The sequence below is a fragment of the Idiotropiscis lumnitzeri genome, chromosome 19 (genome assembly GCF_059441095.1).
Source record: "Idiotropiscis lumnitzeri isolate Australia: NSW breed Sydney's pygmy pipehorse chromosome 19, RoL_Ilum_1.0, whole genome shotgun sequence".
Classification (NCBI taxonomy): Eukaryota; Metazoa; Chordata; class Actinopteri; order Syngnathiformes; family Syngnathidae; genus Idiotropiscis; species Idiotropiscis lumnitzeri.
In genome coordinates this window covers 7,611,917-7,635,918 of record NC_142409.1, presented here as the reverse complement: position 1 = coordinate 7,635,918, position 24,002 = coordinate 7,611,917, and the positions used below count along the sequence as shown (strand labels likewise).

General features: G+C 41.6%; 1 protein-coding gene across 3 annotated transcripts; it reads right to left on the bottom strand.

Annotated features, from left to right (window-relative positions):
- Nucleotides 1–381: 381 nt before the first annotated feature.
- On the bottom strand, nt 382–23,380 carry arhgap29a (Rho GTPase activating protein 29a). 3 transcript variants are annotated; one of them, XM_088283212.1, is made up of 23 exons: nt 23,167–23,380; nt 21,997–22,380; nt 11,262–11,405; nt 8,996–9,092; nt 8,834–8,906; nt 8,445–8,505; nt 7,963–8,121; nt 7,109–7,173; nt 6,914–7,024; nt 6,736–6,816; nt 6,464–6,646; nt 6,234–6,371; nt 5,956–6,131; nt 5,309–5,478; nt 5,023–5,136; nt 4,797–4,889; nt 4,553–4,716; nt 3,556–3,744; nt 3,275–3,412; nt 2,913–3,148; nt 2,362–2,677; nt 2,163–2,280; nt 382–1,984 (listed from the first exon to the last, which is right to left on the bottom strand). In XM_088283212.1, exons 2-23 carry the CDS (start codon nt 22,286–22,288, stop codon nt 1,059–1,061), a joined length of 4,044 nt encoding a protein of 1,347 aa, XP_088139338.1. In that variant the 5' UTR covers nt 22,289–22,380; nt 23,167–23,380; the 3' UTR covers nt 382–1,058. The 3 variants fall into 3 exon arrangements, with proteins under 3 accessions (XP_088139338.1, XP_088139339.1, XP_088139340.1); XM_088283213.1 differs by having other exon boundaries at nt 7,963–8,103; XM_088283214.1 differs by lacking the exons at nt 11,262–11,405; nt 21,997–22,380; nt 23,167–23,380 and adding an exon at nt 9,816–10,081.
- Nucleotides 23,381–24,002: the final 622 nt, after the last annotated feature.

Below are 24,002 nucleotides of genomic sequence, written 5' to 3'. Positions count from 1 at the left end.
CAATTATTTCGGTGAAAAATCGTTCAACCTCTGTCATGTGGTATGTTGTGTTTTGTAACACTCCCAACATGAGGTCATGCTAGCTATGTAGCAGATGTAGCTAAGATTAGCATGTTTATTGTGCATGTTTGTAAAGTGCATGTCTCATGCACGTTAATATTCATGTGTGTGTGTGTTTGGTAGGCTAAAATAAAAGGCCAGCAGTTTGAAAACTTCAAACTACCCCTTTTAGTCAAAAACTCTGAGAAGGCATCATGCAAGACAATTTGGGCACAGACACAAATTGACAAAACGGAACAGACCTCTTCAAATTGTAAACAAAATAAAGCGCTCATGAATAACATGTTCTGGTTAAAAAAAATAAATAATAATAAATCATGATTGAAAGTTGCAAGATATATTTTAATAACTTACAAAGTATGCTTGTTGTGATGTACCTGTCATTTACATTGAAGCCTTTGAACATTCCGGCAAACTTGCAAGTCACCATAAGTAAAAAGCATTTCATGAAGTAGATCCTGATACTTACAAAAAAAAAAATGTAAGGTTCAAACCTATTTCTATTGTAAAAAGAGTTTTAGGGTAAAATGTTCGTATAAAACAAGTGTTCATGACATGAGCAGGTGCCGCACAGAGCAAGAATGTTTTTAATGCTTGATAGAGAATCGCGAAAAAAATGTGTAACAGTATCAACGAATGATGACATCACACCTTACCAGATTCCTGCACTGATGCGGTGCATCGTTTTTGTTCTTTTCAGTGTTGTGGCTACATGCTCTATTGTAACTAGTCCAATATATATTTTTTTTGGTATAGAACAGTGAGTCTGGAAGAACACGACAAAAAGTTCACATAAAATGCAATTGCACAGCTTAAGAAGATTTATAAATAGTCCAACCTGGTGCCAGTGTAGTGCTCGCAGAATACAGTGGCGATTTGTCTTTAAAAATATACAGCGCTTTTAAGTGCGTTCTGTTTGTATTTTGGGGAGGAAATGTTTTTCTCTTGTCCACAAAGTTCCACCCATCTTGTCTTGCCATCTGATCTCTGGTGAGTTATCACACAAAATGAGCTTCTCGATGTTCAACATCCTGCAGGTGTCTGGATCGCAGTCTCTGGTACACTGGCCGAGCTTGGTTGAGTCCCGCGTCCTCTGGACTTGAGCTGTGGGATGGCGAGGCGGTTTGCTGCTCGGCATCCTCGTCAAGCGGCTCATCCACAGAGATCTCAATTTCCAACTCCTCCTCGTCCTCATCTTCCCCCTCTTCGTTTTCGGCGCTGTTAGCGAATGCGTACAGTGATTGCGCTTTACTCCCTGATGGCGGCTTATAGAAAGTTCCAGGTGGCGGTTGGAGGGTCCTGGACGGCCGGAAACCCTTTGCAACAATGTTGTACTTGGTTACATTTTCCTCTCGTCTCAACATCCTGCCGGGTCGCGATGACGTGTACGTTAACATGCTGTGAGGTCCATTTGAGTAGGCGGTAACGATGCTCTCGGAGTCTTCAACGGGCAAACTTGAGGATGATATTGACGCAGAAGGAGACACTCCACTTGCATCGTCTGCAGAATTGTCACTATTGGAAACATTTTTGGTAGTTCTAGAGGCAACATCGTGGTGCTTGTATTGTTTATCCCAAGTTCTACGCAAGGTCTGAGTGTCAATAAATGTGCTCCGGTAGTGTGCGCTGCCTCGCAATTTGCTCATCTCCGTTTCATCCACCTCTTCGATGGACTGGATGCCGCGGTCTCCTTTTCTATCGTCTTCATGCAAGCTAGACCAGGTGGGATTCTCGTCGTCTTTGTCTCGGCCATGGCTCCGTTCTACCGGCATGCTAGCTGGCCGCGAGTAGAACTTGTTACGGTGCGGTCGTAGATGCACCCGGGTCGTGGCTGTGACGTGTGGAGAGCGGATGAGGCTTCGCTCGCTTGGTTTTGGGAGATCATTGACTCCGTTGCAGGCCTCTGAATCCACTTCGTCGCCTTCTATAAGAGACGGACAAGGTATGTTTGACAAGAATGTATCGCAGAACAACAAAACTCATGAGGCCTGAGGAAATAATAATAGGCAGCACTATTTTTATATTTTCAATTAAATTGAGCTACAAAAATACATCCCATCTATGATGAGCATATTTTGCTCTGTATTTCTAAAAATACTAACCTGGTTCAAATTCTTTTCCATCATGGTTAGCCGGATGAAGGAATACTGAGTCCTTATACTCAGGCAGCAAGTTATATGGAGGGGTGGAGGAATGTCTCTTAAAATCCTTGGAGCTCAACTGTAATAGGTAGTGGAAAATACAGAGCATCAGCGCATCATGTGCATGGTAATTACGTAATTTATATTGCTCCTACTTTACCTCCTGGATGTCACCCACAGACTTGGAGTGCCTGCTCAGATGCTGCTCTTTTCCCTGGTGAGGTGGGCGCATGTCGAGTAAGGGTTGCGCGGAGGTCTCTGTGGGCGAGTTGCCCGCTAGTGGACTGAGGGGGGTGTCGAAGATCATCTGGTAGTGTCTGATGAGGAGCTCGACGATGAGCGCCTGATAGGGGTAATCCACCACCGAAGAAAGGGTCACGTCGGCATCTGCCTGCCTCGGCTTGATGAGTGTTGGGCCAAAGATGATGCCCAGGTTTCTTGCGGGCATTTTGTTTTCCTCAGATCGTTCTGTCACCCTGATGGAAAAAGGTACATATGATTAAAAGAAGCCTCACTTTTTCTCTTAGTAACCAATCTTCAATATTGTATGCTTGGTTGATTTTTCTTGCTCAGGGAAATTTAATTACAAGTGGAAGTATGCATGAAGTATTTTTTTCTAAATTATAAACTACACACAAAAAAAAAATTCTATGGGATTCATGTATTTTAGCAAGAAGGCAAAAAAAAACATTTCAGCTGTGAGCTTCCTACCTGTGCAGATGCTCAATGAGGAACTGCAGCGTCTTGTAGTGAACGGGCGGCAGCTGCCTCAGGAGGTCCTTGAGCTTGAAGAGGATGCGGTTGAGCTCCACGCCGACCTGAGCTGTCGTCACTGGAGAAGAGCTGAGGCGAAAGGCCTCCAAATCCTCCTGAATTCCACTTTGGCTTTCTTTGGCCAAACCAATAAGATCATTGTAGTAGCGGAAAAGGATGAGAGGCTCTGGAAGCTGAAGGTTAGTGTAAAAGAAAAGGCCCATAATATTAAAGTAAAGAGACAACGATTAATCATAATTCAGTAAGCAATGAAAAAGTTAACTTTTGTGCGTGCAAGGACAACTTAAATGCAAAAATACCTGTCTCAGGTAGAGTTTGAGGACGTTGCTGATGTCATGGGGGTAAAGGTCAGACATCTCAACTAAGTCTTTGCCATTCTCGAAGGCTTGGCACAATTTTTCGACGCGTGACTTGGAGCCGTTCAGACGGTAGATACCCTAAGCAGCCCAAAACCATTTTTACATTAAATACATTTTATAGACCGATTTTTAAAAATTATTTCTCTTTTTTTTTTTTTTAAATCATACAAAAATACAAAGCTTAAAATCCAATATATATATAATTTTTTTTTTGTCAATACCTTCACGTTGAGCGCTCTGGTCTCTATCTCCGACGTACATTTGCGGATGATGAATGGAATGCCATCCTGGCTGTTCTTCGCCGTCTGCCTGAAGTCAACACCGAAGAGGTGAAGCTTCCTCTGGAGCTTTTTATGGCCACATTGAATGGCCAGGCTCTCCAGGCACTTTTTATGGCAGGCTAATGAACACTGGAAAACACGTTGAAACATTTCAAATCGTCGTTTCGGCAGTATAAATAACTTGGGACAACAGAATACAGATCACACACAAAACAGACAATGAAGACAATCTAAACTTCCGTTAAGCTTTTATTTATGGACATGCCACTAAATTAATTCAAACCATTAAAAGCAGCTAAAGAAACCTCACTGCATCCATAAGATGCCATTTCGGTTCAACCCTTGAATTAACAGAAAAATAAATCATCCGTCTAACTTTCTTCTCACCTTTTGAACTCCTTTTATGGAGCTATTCCAAGAACTGAAACGTTTGCATTCTTCTGCCACTTGTCAAAGAACTCAAGCGGCATTACATAACCCACATTTCAGGGGAGAAACATTCCATTAATCCTTTCTTTCTCCTTTGTACGTATACAGTATCTTAATAAATATGGAAAGAAACTTGAACTAAAAAAAAAGCAGTGGGGGGGGGGGGGGGGGGGCACACAGGGGTGATGACTCTTTAGAAGTTAGATAAAAGGCCTTTGAGTTTCCGCCGGCTGTTTCTCCCAACTGAGTCAAGTTGATTCATTGAAATTCTGCGGGGGAATTTGTGGCTAGTTTACCCTTTTTGGATATTCTGATGAGTGCAGGGGTGGTCATTCTTTTTTTTTTTTTTTTTTGTGGGTCATCAAAAGTGAAAAGAAACTATTGTGGGGCTTTGGCAATGGTCATCTGAAACATTCCTCATACTCAAGAGTCCAAACGCTGTTCACGACTGGATTTCCTTTGCACTATTCAACGAGGGGGGTGAGACAACTAAATAAAGCAACGTTACCTCCTCACACTCCGCTCCTTGAAACACCACCAGTCCATCGCACTCTCGACACTTGGAGAGCGCTCGAAGTTTTCTCAGCTTGTGCGTTTGAGCAGCTTTGGACATCTGCGTGTTTCGAAAAGGACGTGGGGAGCTGGCTGCTTCTATTAAGAGATCACTTAAACCTGAAACGGGCAATATTGAAGTGAGTACTTCATGTACAAAATGCCAAAATCAATATTAACGACTGTTTTGCTTGACGCACCGTTATCAGAAGGAGAGTTAGGCTCATCCAGGTCATCGGCGGATGACATGGTGCCAGTAGAAGGGGATCTGGGTAACCTCCTCTTAAAGTCTCCTGAACAGTATGACAAGAAAACAGTAAATCCACATTTCTACAGTCAAATCAAACAAATTGAGCTCACGACACACCAAGTGGAACTAAAACCATCGTATTTTCATCATTTCACTGGTGACAATAAAATATTTACCTGGGCTCGCAGTGGGTGAGTCCATGGATCGAGACTCGCTGCTCCCTCCGACACTTTCCGAGTCGCTACACATTCCTCCGCCTTGATTCGAATTCCCGGTACGAATCCGAAGTGCTGTATTAAAAAAAAAAATATGATCCAAACATCAGAGATGTCGTTGTTCCCTGATGACAGATTCATCACTATACTAATCAAGTGTTTTTTTTTTTTTTTTTTTGACTGGCATTAAAATATCTAACTCAACACGACGTCAGAATAAAAACCAAATCTGCAGGATCGTAAATACCTTGAATGTCAGTCGTGCTGTTGGAGCGCCGTTCTGCAATCTTGCCTTGTCGAGTGGCGTGGGAGCTGTCATTCTCATCGGTACCAAGGAGGTCAGACGTCACGGATCCTTGTGACAGGATGCTATGGGATGAGTGACTGCCACTCGGTGTGTGCTGAGTGATGGGCATTCTGGCAGAAAAGATGACACGTTGAAAATAATGTCTTGATTGCCATATGAAAGCAACAAGAACATTTTTCTTTAAATGGGTACAAAAAAAATTTGTCACTCAGCAGAATCAGGTAAGCACAAAGAAGGGTTGAATGTAAAATGACATTAAAATTGTAATAAATCATGATGGTGCGATATCTTCCAACATAATTATGAGTGTAATATTTGCATTTCTCAAAGTATTAGACATGCTAATGTTGGCTAACCATTCAAATGTGCTAATAAATTCACAATGTTAGGTTAAAAGTGACCGTCATCGATTTGGAAGCAAATGAGAAGCATGATTTGTTTTGACACTTTTCCGGCCAGATGTTTTTCCTGGCTCAGTCTTAACAATTTATTCGAGTGTGGGACGAACATAAGAAAGCTCCCGCAGCAGCTGAGAAATGCGACACCGGCTCTGAATTGAACAAAAAAAAACAAACACTATGCCTCACCCTGTGCTTGACGAAAAAGCTGAATCCAAATAGTGGGAATCGGTGGGCAATCCCCGGACAAACTCGACATAGCGATGGCCCGGCTCATAATGTTTGGCATTTTCGCAAAGACTCTGGTGGTTGACAGGAAGTGATACAACCTGGGCCTGCTGGAGCTGGAACCAATTGACCGTGACCTTGAAGAGAAAACATTCTGCTCTCAGGTGCTGATCATATCATAATCCACACATGACACAACACTTCGAGATGAACATAATGAAATAAACATCTGGACAAACCGCTTTAAGGGTCAGGTCACATTGGAAGACCATCTTTCGAAGCTGAGTGATGATGTCACTCTTGGTGTTGGCCAGATCGAGTCTTTTCACCACCACGTCATTCTGACAAGCGTCGCAGTGTGCCCTCGCCTCCTCAGCCTGGAACAGAAAAAGGACAAAGGATTCTCAATTCAAATGTTAAAAAATGCTGCTAATAGTGTGTGAATGACACATTTATTTGATGCACCAACCTTCTGCAAAGCTTCCTCTTCCAACCGGCGTCGCTTTTCTAGTTGCTTTGCAGCCGTGGCTCCTCCCACTCCTCCGATCTGCTCGCCTTCCAAGCGGCTGGTAGATACCTTGGCTTTTTCGTACTCTTCTTGACGCTGATCCTGCAGCATCCGAGCCTTTTTCAGAGCGCTATCCGCCTCATGCTTGTAATGCAAAGAACACTTTTTTTTTCCAAAAGGCATTTATTTACCAAACCGCTATTTTAAATTGTCCAACAACATGGAAGAATTACCATTTTCTTTTGTTCCCTCTGCCACTGCTCCTTCATCTCTTTTCGTAGTTTGTCCAATTCATTTTTTCGAGTTATAAGAGGCTAGACACAAAAAATAAATAAAATAAATTTTTTAAAAAATCAACATATACCATGTTAGCATTGTTGGATCCATTGTTTACCTAAAGAAAAAGCTTACCTGCATAAATTTATTGCTTTGGAGCACTGCTGTGGTGTTAAGTACAAGCTTGCTGTATTCAATGTCATTTTTAAAAGCCGTCATGTAGACGTCACGGAAAGGCATGAATTCCTTGATCAGAAAGAAAAGATAAGATGTGTTTGGTAATACAAAACAGCACGCGTCAAATTAAATGCTGCAAATTCTTTGAATCACCTGCTGACTCGCAAGGGTCTTTGCCGATTCGGCCATTTTGTTGTAGCTCTTCGCCAGCTCGATATCTGGAAACACATCCGACGTACCGCATATTTACATGAGGTGACAATTTAGAAAGAACACCCTGAACTTTATTTATAACATGGTTGTAAAATGTGCGTAGAATAACAGGAAAGCCAACAGAGGCATTTACTTGAAATAAAATCCAAGCAATGTCCTCGAGTCATTCATCATCAAATAACCCATTAGCCACAGAGGATGTGTTAAATAAACATTTTCTCCTGATAACGCATGCTTTGTACCACTGTGGGCTGTGTCACCATCCTGACTGGAAGAATGACTAAGTATGACACTGAAACCATTCATTAGCCACCCTGCAAAATAAAAGTTCACACGCTGCATTCCCAGCCTTGGGGAAAAAAAAAAAAAAAGTCCTTCTAGTGCTATCTGGATGAGATTTACGAATAGTAAAAAAAAAAAATTCTCTTGTAGGGGAAATATAGAAAGCAACCATCTCCCTGTTTTGTGATTACTACGCATGATTTATGAAGCTGTAAAATGCCCTTTGAGGGCAGAGGTTGTAAAAATCCTATTTTAAGACTTGCACTCTGAGCTAATGTTGCATTCTACGACCAACAATTTGCATAATAGCAACTTGAAACTAAAGATTAAGACACATCATATAAAGCTAGAGCTGAACTTGACAACCTTAAAATGTTTTCGAGATACGTAGTAGTGCCCATAATGTCACATACCACACGACAGAAGAAAATACGGGCCTCTGTCAAGTGTGGCCGCGGCAACATCAAACACTCCTAACAATCCGTCCAAACCGCAATCCTTCCTTGACTCACCCATATTAAGACGCTTCTCCACCCAACCCAGCACTTCTTTGGTGTATTTGGACCAGGCCTTGGCGTAGCGCAGTGCGGACTCCACCCCGTTGTCCCGCTGCTGCAGCGTCCTATCCACTTCTTCGACCCGAAATGGTGGTCCTGTTACAATCACAGGAACTGCACGAGGGAGGTTGTAAAAGATGGACTTATGCATGACCGGCAAATGTTCTCTCAACACTTCTAAGCGTTACATGTTCGGTAATGACCTTGAGTGAGAGGCTAACAGGCTAATACCGCTCGAAGATAATTACAGTGATGCACGGGATTAATAAATAGTCGTCCAATACTAAAGAGGTGCTAAAATAAGTAACCACACGAGATAAGCGAGAATCTTATTTTCCCTCTCGCTCTAACAAACCTGCCATAAATTCAAACTTTCTCAGGTAGCCACTTGTTATAACACAAATATAAATCACATTCTGTTAAGAGAGCAACCTTACCTGGCGGATCATCTTTCTCAGAGCCGGATCCTCCAGATTCCACAGGCAGGTTGTCAAATGACTGGAACCACCAAAAAAAAAATGAAAACAAAATATGAATCCATGTTTGGGCTAAACCGACTTGCAATATTCGTAGGCGCAGGTGTTGCAGAGGACGCATCATGATGTCATTTTGCTAACAATATCCAAGTATTTATGTGAACAATGAGCTCGACTCCGCCAGCTGATTCATTTTGCTTGACAATTCAGGCCAGTAGAGGACGTCCTGGTTTTAATGGAATGCGCTAAACTTGTACCAGTAAACAATTCTCCTTCGATGCTTATTACACTGTAATAATTCAAAGCATTTGATTGTGGGTGACGTTCACATCATTAAATCCACCACTTACCCTGCTCGTCTTAGTTAGGGGGAGCCCTAACACTGATCCATTCTCTACATCTCCCATAAGGAAGTCAGACACTCTGTAAAAAAAAATGATAAATCGTAAAATCAGAACACATTTTGATGCAGACATCAGCTTGTCAGGCAGAATCCTCCTCATGATACGTACACATTGCCAACGGTGAATGCCAACTTGTCAATTGCAGAGTAGATGTCGCTGAAAAGACGCTGCTTGTTCTCTTCGTTCACCTCCTCGAAATTCACTCCTATCAAAAAGCAGAAGGGGTGGGATGAAGTCAAACTTCCAGTCGAACATAAATTCAACACACTGGCGACTTCCTGAACAGTTTCAGTGTCCTTGCATGAGTCACCGTCATTGTGTGCGTATAAGAAATGATGTTGAATATTGAGTCAAACAACAGAACAGTGCAAAAACAAAACCAATTGTCAAGTCCACGAGAAGCATCCAAAACAATTTTGTGTGTCAACGCGGAACGGATAAGCAAAGATTCCAACTGTATATAAATGGGCTGTAATCTGGGAATCCAGTAGTTTCCTGCTCCATGTCAAAACACGGTGATGACTGAAGACAGAATAGGGGAAAAACACCAACGTAAATATGGTTGCAATCAGTCTTCACAATAACCTTCCTGTCCTGACGGCGCCGAGAAAAAAATAAACTAGATGCTCAGAAAGCAAGCCGAATAAATCAGTGATGTAACGGGGCTGTTCTGACGCTTGCTTGAGGAAACTTGTCTTTCCTTCCACTGGAACAATGGACATTTCCAAAGTTCAAGACTCAAGATGACCACTTTCTCAAATAGAAATGCTACAGTCATTTTCTTTTCCAATTATTTAGTTTGAAAGCAGAAAATGGATGGGATTTGCGTGAAAACAGAATGGTGACGTCCATCCATAGCTACCAAATTATAAGACACGATTTCACACAAAAAACATTTATGAATCAAAAAGACTAACTGCGCACTAACCTGAAACGTTATTTCCCTCCCCACAACCTTGGTCCTGTTCAATAGACAATCCTGTCTTGATAAATCACTGAATTGGATCGCGTATACATCCTTCCCATGTCGGTCTGGTCATATTAAGCCCAGTCAAGCGAAATTAAGAATAGTATTTAAAAAAAAAAAAAAGAAAGAAAATTTTGCCTGACTTGTAGATGAGGTGAAACAATTCCCTTGGAAGAACCAAAGATTTGTGGGGGGGCCCTGGGAACAACGCGTCGTCACCATTGAAAGCACGCATCTAACTTATGCTCTTGCATCGTCTCTGCTTCGGTCCAACCCCTAACCCCTCAACAGGACATCCTGAGCCTTTTTGGAATACAATGCCAGTGCTCGCAGAGGCCCCGGCCAGTGGTCCAAAGGCGGAAGTTACATCATTGAGAAAAAATGGTATTGTTTCAGTGGAAAAGCACAACACTCTCACACAACTCACATGAATCCAGGTATCTGAGTCGTATTTTTGAACATAAACGGATGTCTTGATGTTGCTATACCAGGTAGCAGAAATCACAATTCTGAACAAATATGCCAATTGGGTTGGGCTTTCATTTCACTTCAGTGAGGTAAACGATCTTGGCCCCCTAGTGGCAGAAACTGTAGCATGCGCTTGCAATACAGTATCATAATACAGATAATAAAATTACTTATTCAATATACAGTGGACCCCAAAAATTTAAATTGGAGTTTTTTGTCAACAAAAAAGTTTTTTTTTTTATTTAATTTTTTTTAGTAACGCTCACTATGCGATTTCCATGCGTGAGAAATTAGACGTGAAAAACAAATCACCCAAATCTAAAAAAAAAAAAATAGATGTAGAATGCGGCATGGTGACAAATTGGTTGTCATGTCCGTCTCACAGCACAAAGGTCATGGGTTCGAATCTAGCCCCGTTCCTATGTGGAGTTTGCATGTTCTCCCCATGCCTGCGTTAAGTTTTCAACAGGTACCGATCCAGCATGAGAGGCCCCTTCAGTCGTATTCTTCTCATTCTCATAACCGGTGCATTCAAAGCACAAGGGTCACATTTCTAAGTAGTATCTTCTTACACTTAACTCATTCGCTGCCATTGATGGATATAAAAGCCAAAAAGTACATTCATTTGACCTGGGCTGGCAGTGAAAAGCTTCCAATGGACGCTCGCTTTCAGTCACATAGCGGTCCCAGTAGCTTGTAAACGACAGTGGGAACGGCACATGATTTTTTTTCCACTGGAAATTCTCAATGCATTGCCGTGCATGAGATCAATTAAGACCATTAACGACCTCCCAAAAAGGGAAAGCAATCTTTCGTATGTGTAAATTGTCAAGGAAGACGGAGTATCTAAAAAATAGCATGACACAAAACTAAAGTAAGAAAAGGAGGAATCAACCTATTACTGGCTTGTATTATTAAAAATATAATTTCACGACTTACCTTTGACTGCAGTGATGACCGTTCCAGCTGAACTGAGAATATCAACCGAGTTGAGGCTCTGGTGTTTGCTGATGACAGTCGTCAGGACTGCCAGCATCTCCCCGAGACGTTCATGGACTGCCTTGTGAAGGCAAGCTTGATGCTCTGTGAAGTCACAAAGTTGGGAGATTTCAAAAAAGCTTTATGGTGTCAAGTGCTTTAATACATCTGAAAAACTGGGCCAGCGTGTTAGCTGACTATCTTCTTCACTGTGATGTCGGAAACGTTAGAAATTGAAAGAATGAAATTACAATGGATTTATAGCGGGTTGAAAGTGATATGGGAGGTACGCCATTTCAAGAACTGACTGCAGGACAAAGTCACTTATTCAAGCTCAGGTGCGCACGATAGCAGTAATAAAATATGCAAAAATTCTTTTGTTTGGCAAAAGCCTCGACAAAAAAGAAAAATTCTAAAGCAGGAAGCATTACAAGACGACAAGTGATGTCTGGGATTCCCCCCCCCACTGAGAAGTTGATAGAGAGCCCAGAAAATTACCAATCACCCATTCTACAAACAAATGGCGCACGAATACTGCCAACAGTAGCACTACATAACATTCCGGCTTTGCTTGTTTCAAGCGTGGCCATGGCAGCCATGTCAGACAACGACCATCCATTCACAGCAGTTGTGGTCAACACTAAAAGCAGTCAATGGTCTGTCTAGGCAACAAGGCCATAAAGCAAGCGATGGCAGTGCGATTGCAAAGCGCTCAGTAACCTACATAGAGAACTCACACCTGAAAGCCAAGTGCATAAACACCCACAGCCTATTGTGACCTTACTACAATTACAAGTTTGCAAGTCTGTTAATCAGAAGCCCCTTTTTAAACAGAAATGAGGAGGTGAGAAACCCAAAAAAACACAGCCCTGTGATAAGGGTGGGAATTGATGTTCTGCCATGAAGTCAGCAACCTGAGAACAAAGCGGATGTCTGTAGAAAAGAGGCAACTGTACCGTTGTGTGGTCTACAAACCTGATTTCCCAAAACCACATCCTCTCCACTTAAAAAAAAAATGCAGTTTACTGATTGATTTTTTTTTTTTAAACCAAAGAAACCTACAACATCTGAGTTACACAACTACGGGCGGGTTGCTTACAGTCCATTTTTTGTGCCGATGCTCCATTCCCTCCAACAAAACCACCACCCACTGACAGCCAAAGCCACATTTGCGCTGATCATCACCCCAGGATTACCTCCTCATGGAGCAGGGGATCAGAAAGACTTTAGCAGTGGCCCATTTTTCTTTTTATTCATTAGCTCTCTTTTGCGAGCGGGACAAATAGTGCAACCAGCGGGGCTAATACAGCTGGGTCTGCGTGGACATATTGACAATGCTTGCTGTGGTGATCCGGAAAATCACGCCAACTAAACAGTATGCGGCAAGTTCCCATCAGAATGAAACCCAGGTTTACAAGGAAAAAAAATATACAAAGACCGGGTGCTGCAATAAAAAAACAAGTAAAGCATCAAAGACAACTTTTCTTTCTAAATACATTCCACATTAAATACATTTGAAGAATGTTGCGGAAAATATGCAACTGAGATCAACGTAGAACTGAATTGTGGCGCTCTAGCATCAGAACTGTTTCTCACCATGTCAGCCGTTTCTCAATTCGCGTTCTAGACTGTTGAGATTTGGCTGGGAAAATATCCCAAGATGCATTTCGTGCTCCAATCAAAATGGCTGAGGGGAGGACTCACATTTCAAAGCGCTTCCATTCACAAAGATATAGTTCACTGCCTCCGAGCAGATATTCAGCAATGCCACAAAAAAGCTGGCATGAATCCTAAAATCAGACACGTTCAATTTCAAATGAGTTTAAAAAAATGTACTGCTAGCCGCCAAAGATTTTCGCCGCAGGACCTTTAGACACACTTTCCCCATAGCAACCATCTTCATTCATCTTCATCAGATGTCATGCATGGCTTCTTCAACTGCTGAGAAACTGGTAAATTTTAATGACAAAAGCTTCTTTCCTTTTTGTTTTAACTGCCCAACCACCGACAAGAACCAAAAAAGATATCTGATGTGGCTAAGACTACATTAACCAAAACAATGTTTTGTATTAGTGATGTTTTTGGAAAATGGCTAAAAAAGCGACATGACAATCTGGTAGGATACAGATGCTTTATTTATTTTTTTTATTTTATTTTATTTTATTTTAATTTATTTTTTTATTTAATATTTATTATTATTATTATTATTAATAATAATAATAATAATAATAATATTTGCTGTAAGTTTAAGACAGCTATAGCATGCATCTTGCATTCAGTACTCATATAAAGTCTGTATGAAAGTATGTTTATCAAACATTTCCAACAAGCTCCTTAATTGGTCTAAATTAAGATGCCCAGAAATGATCCTATTTAATGGTTAAATTTAAAAAATAGCTCAACTTGTCCTTGCAGAGGCTTTCTAACCCACCCATACATTGGCTGACTCCCCAGTATAGGGAAGCACAAACCTAGCGTTTTATTATGGACGAGCCGAAGCCATGAATGCCTACAAGATAAATGTCCCATGTGCTGCAACCTTCAATGGCAGATGTGTTGGCCTATTGGACCGTCCTAAATTGAGGCTAATTAGCAAGACATTATGGCTGTGTGGACCAGCACAGCAAGGCACCGGATCAAGTAAAAAGGCTGATTATTTAACCCCCCCAAGCTGCTTTGCCGCAAGAAACACAATGCATAGACAACTTGTTCCCACCAGGAAGAGACTCTGTTAAAGACATATCTGACGATCACCGAATTTAGATTCTGCAGCTTTTAAAGAGAGGACGTTAAGTTTAAGGAGAGGTTCTGGGAAGAACCCTCTGTCCACAGTCCACAGGGAAAACCAGGGTTTGAAGAACAGACTTGTTTGAGAGCAGAAAAACCGCTGTATTGACCCTGGGGCCACGAGCAAACAGTGAGACGGGTCAGCACATGGACTTGACCATGTGAAGCATTTATGGAACAATAAATTGCAACAGCAGCCTTTCACTTTTCACAGGAAAAGGAGGATTGGCATATGTGTGAGTGTCGGTCTTTGTCCAATGGCGTGGATAGTTTTTGGTGGGAGGATGGTAAGGCATGACAGGGGAGGAGTTGTGGAGAGTACGGGAGGGAAAATATGAAAGGAGAAGGAGGTTGTGTGTGATTTGGGGTAGTTCTCTTCCATTGGGATTTGTCCCAGCTTTACCCCTGTACAGCACATCCCCGCTACGAGAGAAGGAGTGAGAGACATTCCAGGGCATAATAAGGCCTGGTGAATGAAAGCTATGGAGGGATCAGACCTTGAGCCTGATGAGAAGGAGGCCGCGGATCAGGAGCTCCTCGCAGGCTGCCAGAAACACATTGCCAGGCTTTTACTTCATTAGCGTCATGGAAACCCAACATTCCAGCCTCTTGTTTGGTCGTGGGGATGGGAGTTGCAGCGCGGGCGGGGGGGAATCCATAATGAAAACATTGTCGGATAATTCACCATCAAAATGACACCGTAATAATAAGAGATTCCGAAATCTCTCTTGAGCCAGCTTTCTCAAATACGTTAAAAGTCGGGAATTATAGACTATACTATAAAATGTATATTTAGTTATTCATGCAAATTGTATGTTGAACTGTTTACTGGTGAGCGTAAAATATGGAATGATAAGAGTTGACAAGCACCCGCCCAAGCCCCTCATACCCTTAATCCCCAAATTCCAGCACTATCTTCACGGCACCAAGTATCACCAGAAATTGATCGTTGCAGTATAAAATGTATCTCACTGGATCTTCTCAGCATAATAACAGTAGAAATGCTGTGGAATTACTAATTACGCACATTGTATCATTGTCATGACCCAATAGGAGGACAATATGACTTGGCAACATTCCATTCACTGCAACCCTCGTTATGCTCAATTATGCATACTTTATGGTTGGAAACATTAGCGAGAGGGCAGTGGCACAAAGAGAGCATGAAATCACTAAACATGTCACAACTAAGTCCTCCAAAGTCAGATCAAATAATTACAGCGCTCAATATAAAGAAAGCACTCCGACAAATTTGTGAAAAAAAATACTTTTTCAAACATTAATTTGTAGCTCATATTGCCGAAGTTTGTCTTGACTTCCACCCTCACACTGCTGCATACCGTGTTGCTTCATTTTGTTTTTCTTTTGGCATGACTGCATGTACAAAGAGAGCGTTTTAAAAAGGAGCTGCAGCAGCCTACATGGGGGAGTCAGATGGACTCCCATTTTCTAGCTTGTTTAGCGCAGGAAACCAAATTGAGTACCAAAAAATAAATAAATCACACGCTCGTGGTAATGCTTTGAACAAATGTATGCAAAATATTAATAAGTATCACAAGTGTGACCGAGATCATTTTATTTGTTCGTTATTCTTTCTTTGCATCTTCCATTACTAGCATATACATGCGATACTCATTCTGAAGTGAAGAATTTGTTTCTCTCCCTATTTTTCTCAAGAGCTGTCTCTTTCAGTGAGGAAAGACAGATATCGCTTTGATATCCCCCAGATTACCACCTCACCAACTGTTGATGCAAAACCGTCAAAGCTGGCATTCCAACTATGCTCTCTGCTTTCCTTAAAGAAAAAAACACAGATCCAGCCCCCCCCCGCCCCACCCCAACTGTGCAACCTTGATCTGTCAGCCAAACTGCTCAAGCGTTTTCTTCTTCTTCACAATCTGTATTGTACGCAAACGAACGATCAGCATGGCCAGGAAGCGAAGACGGCCCCCTTTTAGCGCACCTGTCAACAGGCGTAAAAAAGGAGGTGAGGGGCCGAATCTCGACACAAAGGGGGGAGACTATCGCTCTTTACTGTCATCCTGATCATGAGTGAACGGCCTTTGTGAACTTGAAAGCCGACCTTCCTGCCCAAGAAGTTACCTACATGACTATTGAGGAATTTCAGTAAAATACTCCTCAATGAATGTTTTCTCTTTCTTAAGAAGGCATGAAGGCTTTAAGAAACTCAAGAGTGATTGTGGGTATTGTTGCTTGTAGGCCAGTTCATTCACACATCAATGGACCCAATTTCCTCCGTTGCCTTTCTACAGTCCAGTGAGACCTTATTTGACTCTCTCAGGACATTATGGACTCCGGTTGGCCAGGCTCTTTTCTTCCCACTGAGTAGTCGAACAACAAAGCAACAAAGTTCCAGAACGAATTGAAAGTAGCACACGACGAGAGTGTCCAGTCGACCTTTCTTCCCCACTGGCAAGTTCAGGTTTTTATTGGACACATTTACCCCCGTAAGGTGGAAAAAGTACATGAACCCTGAGACTGACTTCTTCACGAGCTAATCAAGAGTCAGGAGTCAGCCAACCGTGAGTCCAATTAATGTGACTTGATTGGAGGCGTTGGTTACAGCTGCACTGCGCGACAAAAAAAGCACGCTCCAGTTAGCGGTTTTCTATTTTCAAAAAAGCATTAGCAGGAGTTTCATCAGTCCATCTAAAGACAGACTGTCTATAAATGGAGAAAGTTCAGCACTGTTGTGTCACCCAAGGAGTGGTTGACCTGTGAAGATGCTCACTGATGAATTCCAGAAAGGCATTTAAAGGCTTACAGAAATCTCCGGCACATACTAACATCTTTAGTCATCGATGTAGTTCAGACATTCGGCTCCAGCAGAAGAAAGCACTCCTTCCTGTGTCGTAGTCAAAGCCCTGACCTCAACCCGATTGAGATGCAGTGGCATGACGATCAGGAGAGTGATTGGCAGAAGGCATCCTAAGAATGTTGCTGAACTGAAACTGTTTTGTAAACACGACTGACCCACAACTCCACCACATCACACCTGATCGGCAACTACAGGAAACGTGATTGAAGCGCAACCGTTTCTTAAAACGTACATTTGCATGTTATGAAAAAACATGGAAAAACTTCTCCAAGATTAGATCCCATTTCATGACTACAGACCAATTTCTGGAGAAATCCAGGTCATTCTAAACCAGGGGTGGGCAAACATTTTGATTTGCGGGCTACAATGGGTTCTAAAATTTGACAGAGGGGCCGGACCAGGAGCAGAGGAATGGAGTGTTTTGGTAACCTCTCCTCATCGGAGAAAAAAATATATATATTTTTAAATGAAAACGAACAAAAGCATTTCAACTATATGTCTTTGAAGAACCACAGTATTTAGAAAATAAAACATTCACAAGGTTTATTCCTTTAATTTTTTTCAAGTTCAGCAGGCCGGACTAAAACGTTTTAACGGGTTGCATGTGGCCCCCGGACCATAGTTTGCCCACGCCTGTAATGTAAACGGTTCACCTCTTTGTTTCGCTCACTCAATTCTTCTGTTTATTCCAATCCCTAATTCCTTTCAGGTGAATGTTGAAATGTTAAGCAGCTTTTGCTCTCTTCGAGCGTCACCATGAACTTCAGATTTCCAGATCACGTGTCTGCTGAAATGTGTTGCAGACTGTTGTTTTACAAAAAAAAAAAAAAAGATCACCCATAACTAGGTAGGAAAGAAAGACACAAGAAAGGATGTCCCCTCGGGTTCCAAACTGAAAACAGCTTACAAATCAGTTGCGGTGCATTTAAGTCTATTAACTCGTTCAATACCATTGACGGATAAATACGTCAAAATCCTTTTTTTTTTTTTACTGGGCTGGTCGTGAATGAGTTAAACTTGACAAGTTAGCATGTCTTTGCCACCTGTGTACAAGGTGCCACCATTGTGCACGTTGCCCGATGATTGTGAGTTTTAAGCCTGTGGTGCTCCGTGCATCGTGGCATGTTCCCTTTTAAAAAGACAAAGAGGATAAGAGGACTGCCAAATGTCACAAAACAACACACATTAACCCCCCCCATAGGCTAAATTCTAACATAGCATCATTTTAAACAAGAAGCAATTAGGTTAATGTAATAAATCCTTTGAGGCAGCTTAGTCAGGAAGATAAGTATACACTCTGATTAAACCAAGCTGATATTCTTTGAGCATTCAAGTGAATCCAAGTATCTTGATCTTTAAAGAGATGATTTTTTTTTTCCACACTGGAAAGGACAATTTAGATGATTTACACTGGTTTTAAATACAAGCACGTTAGACGAACCATAAAAGGAACTTTTGGGAGGCAAGAAGCTGCTTGGAGTACTTTACAGGCCATCTCAGAAAACCCAGCGGGATAGTCTGTCTAAACATAGAAGAATTAGAGGCTTTTAAGAAAGTCTGGAATGGTTGGTGAAAAGTCCAAGTAAGGGCTAATTCTGCATCCAAATGACTGAAAATATTTCCAGGCTTTCTTTCTCTGAGGAGCAACCCCAGAGTTTTCCAGAATGCTGAACTGTAATTGCAAAATATATTAAAAGAAAAACAGCAAAATACAAACAAGCCCACCCAAAAAGTATTCCAAACATGACGAAACTATTTCTCAGCGTCCAGCTGCGGTGTGTGTCCATGTTGATTACGCAACACCTGAGGTGAGATATTCACTCCGGTAATGATTAACTAAAGATTCCTCATGACTCATGAGCAAATAGTTCACTTGGCAGAAGGAAGGCGTGAGTCATGCACATACTGTACATTGACATATGAAGCTTTGACAAAGGATGGCATGTCAAATAAACCATTTTTAAAAGAACATTCATCTTTCCTGTTTAGCTTTTCACAGTAATCGAATTTTGCTGAGTCACTGACAGGATTAATCTAGAGAAGAGCGATTACCTGACCCAGTCCCAGCTCAATATGAATATACTGGAATTAACGTTATATTTATAATTCAGTAAATGAAGATTTTGACTGAGGTCAGACTGCTAAAAAAAATATTGAAAAAATAAAATAAAATAAACATCGTGGGTACTCGTAAAGCGTCCCAGACGCAAAACGACTAATTGTTGACTATGTCATATTACACAGGTACTACGATACGTCAAGCAACTCAAAATAGGGTACGCAATACTACACTTGTCTGCGACAAAATTGGGCTACATTCGTATAGTCTGATATCGGCATAAGAGTACAAATAACGTATTGGAATGATTTATCGCAAGCGCAAATTGCTATAATCTCAATAAAGATTTTCTCGTTTGATAATAGGAGGGCAAAACTTCTCGGCAACAACACCGGGCTCGCAACTTTCCATTGTCAATGCTGGCTGGTTGACTTTTTATGTTTGTGTGGTTGACGCAAAAATTGTCCGGCATTCTGTTTGGCAGAGCTCGACGGTGCAAACACAGAAGACACACCTCGTCTTACTAAAACCAAGCAGCCTTGGAGACAACACCCTTGCTGACACACTCAACAGCTACTGGACTTAAAAAATATATCCAAAAATATCCTTTTGGTTGAATAACGACCTGCTCGGGCCAAATGATTGTTACTCGATTATGATTGAGTGCATTAGCGTCAAATAGGGCGAGAGACCACCCACACAACTTATATGGTCTCATGATGTCCTCCGTGACCCCAGTGAGGACCAACCTCTAAATAATAATCCCCTCCAATTACTGACGTCCTTCACAAGCATCCAGTGGACTCGGTCGCAACCTTCCAAAAGAATGTCAATATCTGCAACACAGTGGCGAGATGATGTGGCCAAGTCTGCGACATTGACCTGACACCAGTTAAGTCGCGAAAACAACTTCAGAAGACATAATTCACTCATGTGTGCGTCACCGGCTGCGGCCGCAAGCTCCACACCGTCAACAATAACCATCTAAGGATGAACTACTAATCCAAATGAACTCGAAATGTCCTATTTGGAGGACTCGGCTGAGGAAACCCCATGAGGGGCATTCTCACAGGCCGCGGCTATTCTGGACATGGGAAAGGATCAATTTTACAGGAGTGTGTGAGTGTGGGGATTCCGTCAGCAACAATTAGTGTCACACTCATGTCATTGACGGTGAATTCAGTTTGCAAAAAAGGGGGACCCGCAGTAAAAGCGGGGTATTGCTTTGCACTGTGTGGTAAACAGAGGAGGAAGGGGAGTGCAGGGAGGGGTTTGTTTCGGTCACTTTCAGTGAGTGACCACAGCAATGAAAGGTTTGAACTTTAGCGATGCAGCGTGCGGACAATATGGCCATAAATTAAGGAAGGATTTAAATCACTTCCAATCACAGTACAAGTCAGTGACTCCCAACAATCAGTTTCTAAGAATCCATGCTAAAACCAAACAATGACACCTTGAAAATGTCTATTACTACGATGAGAAACAAATTAAATTTTGTTCCTCGTGAGTGCAAGTAAAATAAGCTATAATTAAATAGCCACGCCATATGTTATTTTTGGAGATTATTTTACAGTAACTGTTGATGACCTTCTTCGGGTAGCAAACCTATTCACTGAATTAAAAAGTCGCGGCCAAGAAGTGCACTCCGTTTTGCCTCAGTGCTTCAAGACAAGATTCATCGACAATTACTCCATTAAAAATCAATGGATATTTTCTAAATCACTTAAACTGAATATTATTCCGATTTTATTTTTGGGGGGTTTTGTTTTCAACATTAGGCTCTCAAATCTGTTTCCAGCAATTAGAAAAAACACGCCCAAATGGGAATGCTTAGTCACATGTTAGCATCTCCTATCAGTGACCGCATCCGCATAACTGAGCCCATGTTTATTGAACATCATTGCATACTCGCACTCCTAAGTCAAGCATGTGCACCAAATTGATGGTGGGGGGTACACTTCCCAGTTAAGTTTTATTCTCTTCCAGCATTTGACCATTCAAGAATTGATTACCTAAACTGATTGACTTTGGGGGGAAAATATTTGTTCTACCACTCCTCCTTCACGGTAATTATATTTTGGAGCCAGCAACGATCATGAACCGGTTTCTTTGTGTCTGGTTACGAGGGTTAGTCAGCTAAAGCAGTTCTGTTTTTGTTTGACTTGGTCTCTCCATGTTGAGAGGCGTCTGTCGCTCCCGATGGTGGCAGGTCATCAGCCTTTTGACCCTTCATACAATCAAAGGAGTGCGACCACTATTTGTTTTCAACGTCCCCATATGGTTTTACTATTATGGGTATACGGTACTGAGCAACACCAAATACACTCAGCAAGCCCAATTAATTTTCCACTCATTTGTGAAGCATATCAACTTTTCGGGTGATAACCGCATTAAACAAATGACACTTTATTCACGATGCTTCATCAGCAGCACAATTCCTTGGGTTTATTACAAGTGAGAGCAATAACCTCCAACTAAAAGAGAGATAAGGTTAGTTGAGTGAGGCCATAGCCAAGGCCACAGTAGGACAGAATAGGTACACTGTGTTGTGGGAGGGCAAATTAACAATGAAACCAACAGTGTGTCCACGACACTTGCTTGACAGCGACATTAATTTATACAGTAGCCCCCCTCTATATCACAGTTCAGTTTTTGCAGTCCTGCGAAATCCACATTTTTTTAAACTGTTATTACAGTGTAATAACAGTGAATAAAAAGTGTTGTTATTCTTTACTACTGTTTGGATGGTGTTTTTGTGCTATCCATTTAAACATGCTTAAGGTATATTAATTAAAATAGAGTAATTTGGAATTGCGTATTTCACTTAATGCAGGGGTGGTCAGAAAGGCAATCACTGCGATGCATAGGCTGTAAGGCGATTAGTTGAATTCCCAAATGCAGGTGAACACTGTACTTACTTTGTGAGGCACAAGTGGTAACATTCAACAACAAACAAATCACAAATACGGAAGGGAAACACATTTTTGTAAAGATGTTATTTTTAAACATACCTCTGGAGGCTAAAACTCCTCTGAACTGGAGCAACACATCAGCAAATTTGCGTACATCGCTGACCGTCTGCATGATGTAGTTCGGGTCTGAGGTGAGACTTTCGAGGTTTGGCGAGTGCATTGGGCGGCCCTTGGAGACTTTGTCCGACACAGAAGAGCCCATACTGACAGTGTTCAAGCTGGTGCTGGAAAATCGAGTCATGCCCAGAGGGGGTTTGGTTCCTCCTCCGCTGCCACCACCACCACCTCCGGATCCTCCGCCGGTACTCTGGCGCAGCATGGCACCAAGCATGCTTTCTTGGCCCCGTGGCCTTTAAGCCTGTGCCTCTGTGGTTTTACTTGGGCCTCAAACCTAACACAGGCCTGCCATAAGGAGGAAGGGTACTGCAAAGCAAGAGTCAACAAGACTGAGTGTTAAAATAGCCAATGGGGGGGGGTTATTGTTTTTACTTCATCACTTCATTATAATAACAAAAACAAAGACCCTGCTTGGTGTCAAAACTGTTTTCATCAGCAACAAGAATGTCATCTGGAATAGTTCACATGAGCTGTTTATGAGTGATAAGAACTGTGATATTACTGATGTAACACTGACAAATCAATGCAGACCTGGAACTAACGCACAATTGTATCACATTGACATTTGGTTCAAAAGATGTGATAAAATTGCTGGCAATTGTGTTTTTTATACACCTTAGAATAAATACTTAATACCACTTAAACACATTTCAAACAAATCTGAGTACGTTTAAAATAGAAGTACGACTGTTTGATCGCTTTACATTAAACACGTTAGTTTATTTTTTGGACTCGTTGAGATTTGCTGACGCAAAATTGTAAAGGTACAACGCTTGTAAACAACGCCAAGTTAAATGTCTACAAATTTATTGCATTAGTTCGTCTACTGAAGGGCCATCCTGCACCAGAACTCGTCACACGTTGGAAGAAATTATGAGATTTTTTTAAGTTTATTTAGACGTTTAGACGTCGTGCGTAAATGTCGCGGGGGTCACAACAATGTTACACACTATTATATCCATAAACGCAAGTAGAAGTGTATTTTGATTCTGTAGTGTGTAAGTCGCATACACAATCGAATAAGTTAGACACATTTGCAAACTAGTAAAGTTCACCAGTACTAAAATTTCACCATGAAATTATTATACGAACCCTAAGTAGAATCTGGACACATAGCATCTGAGGAAGTTCCAAACGCGAAAAGACGATCCAAGAAGGTTAGTAATGAATAAGACAAAACATAGTCCAGAGGAAGCGACGCTTTTTGTGTGTATCCGAGCCCGGTTCTTGTTCGAGTCGAACTGCGACGACTTGCCTCCCCCCTACGAGTGACGTTATCTTTACTGTGCAAGCGTGTGACTGTGTTTATGTGTGCGCGCGCTTCTCATTCAACAACAGGTGCTCCGTTTAAAAAAAACGTCAAGGTAATCATTAATAAATATCAATATCCGCTTGCGATTTTCACAATAAATCTCACAGCTATTTCCCGTTGGCTTTGCAACTCTATTTACTGTATACAGTAGGAGCCCTTGCAATTCTCTTTTTGTTGGAAAACGCGTGTATAGCTTGAAATGCACCAATATTCGAAATCTACGAATGAAAGTAAATTTTGAGGGGAGGAGGGGGGGACATATCAGTTTACTTCTGGTTTAATTTGGGGAGCCTTGTACTGTTAAAAATACCTTTCTCAAACCAATGGGATTATAAACGCGGCAAGTTATGTTGTGCAAGTGAATAGCAAATAAAAAGTTCCAAAATTAATGGTCTTTGCACACAAATGTAGCACTTATCTATATATGATATCAAAAGACTTGGGAGTTAAGTTTTACCGACGCAAAAACATTTGACTTGACTGCCATCTAGCGGTAAAAGTCGGACAGTGCAGTCAACAAGATGTACATGACGTATTCAGATTTGGTTGGTGGTGTCACTGGTACGTCTCAATGTCAAAGAATAGCCTCAAGGTTTTACACCAAATTTCACCTAAA

Excerpts from the sequence above, each read along its gene's own strand:
- arhgap29a (XM_088283212.1), bottom strand. The coding sequence starts at position 22,288 with ATGCTTGGTGCCATGCTGCGCCAGAGTACCGGCGGAGGATCCGGAGGT. Across the intron at positions 2,678-2,912 it reads CTCATTGAGCATCTGCACAG|GGTGACAGAACGATCTGAGG; the intron begins GTAGGAAGCTCA and ends TTTTTCCATCAG. Across the intron at positions 2,281-2,361 it reads CTGTGGGTGACATCCAGGAG|TTGAGCTCCAAGGATTTTAA; the intron begins GTAAAGTAGGAG and ends TACCTATTACAG.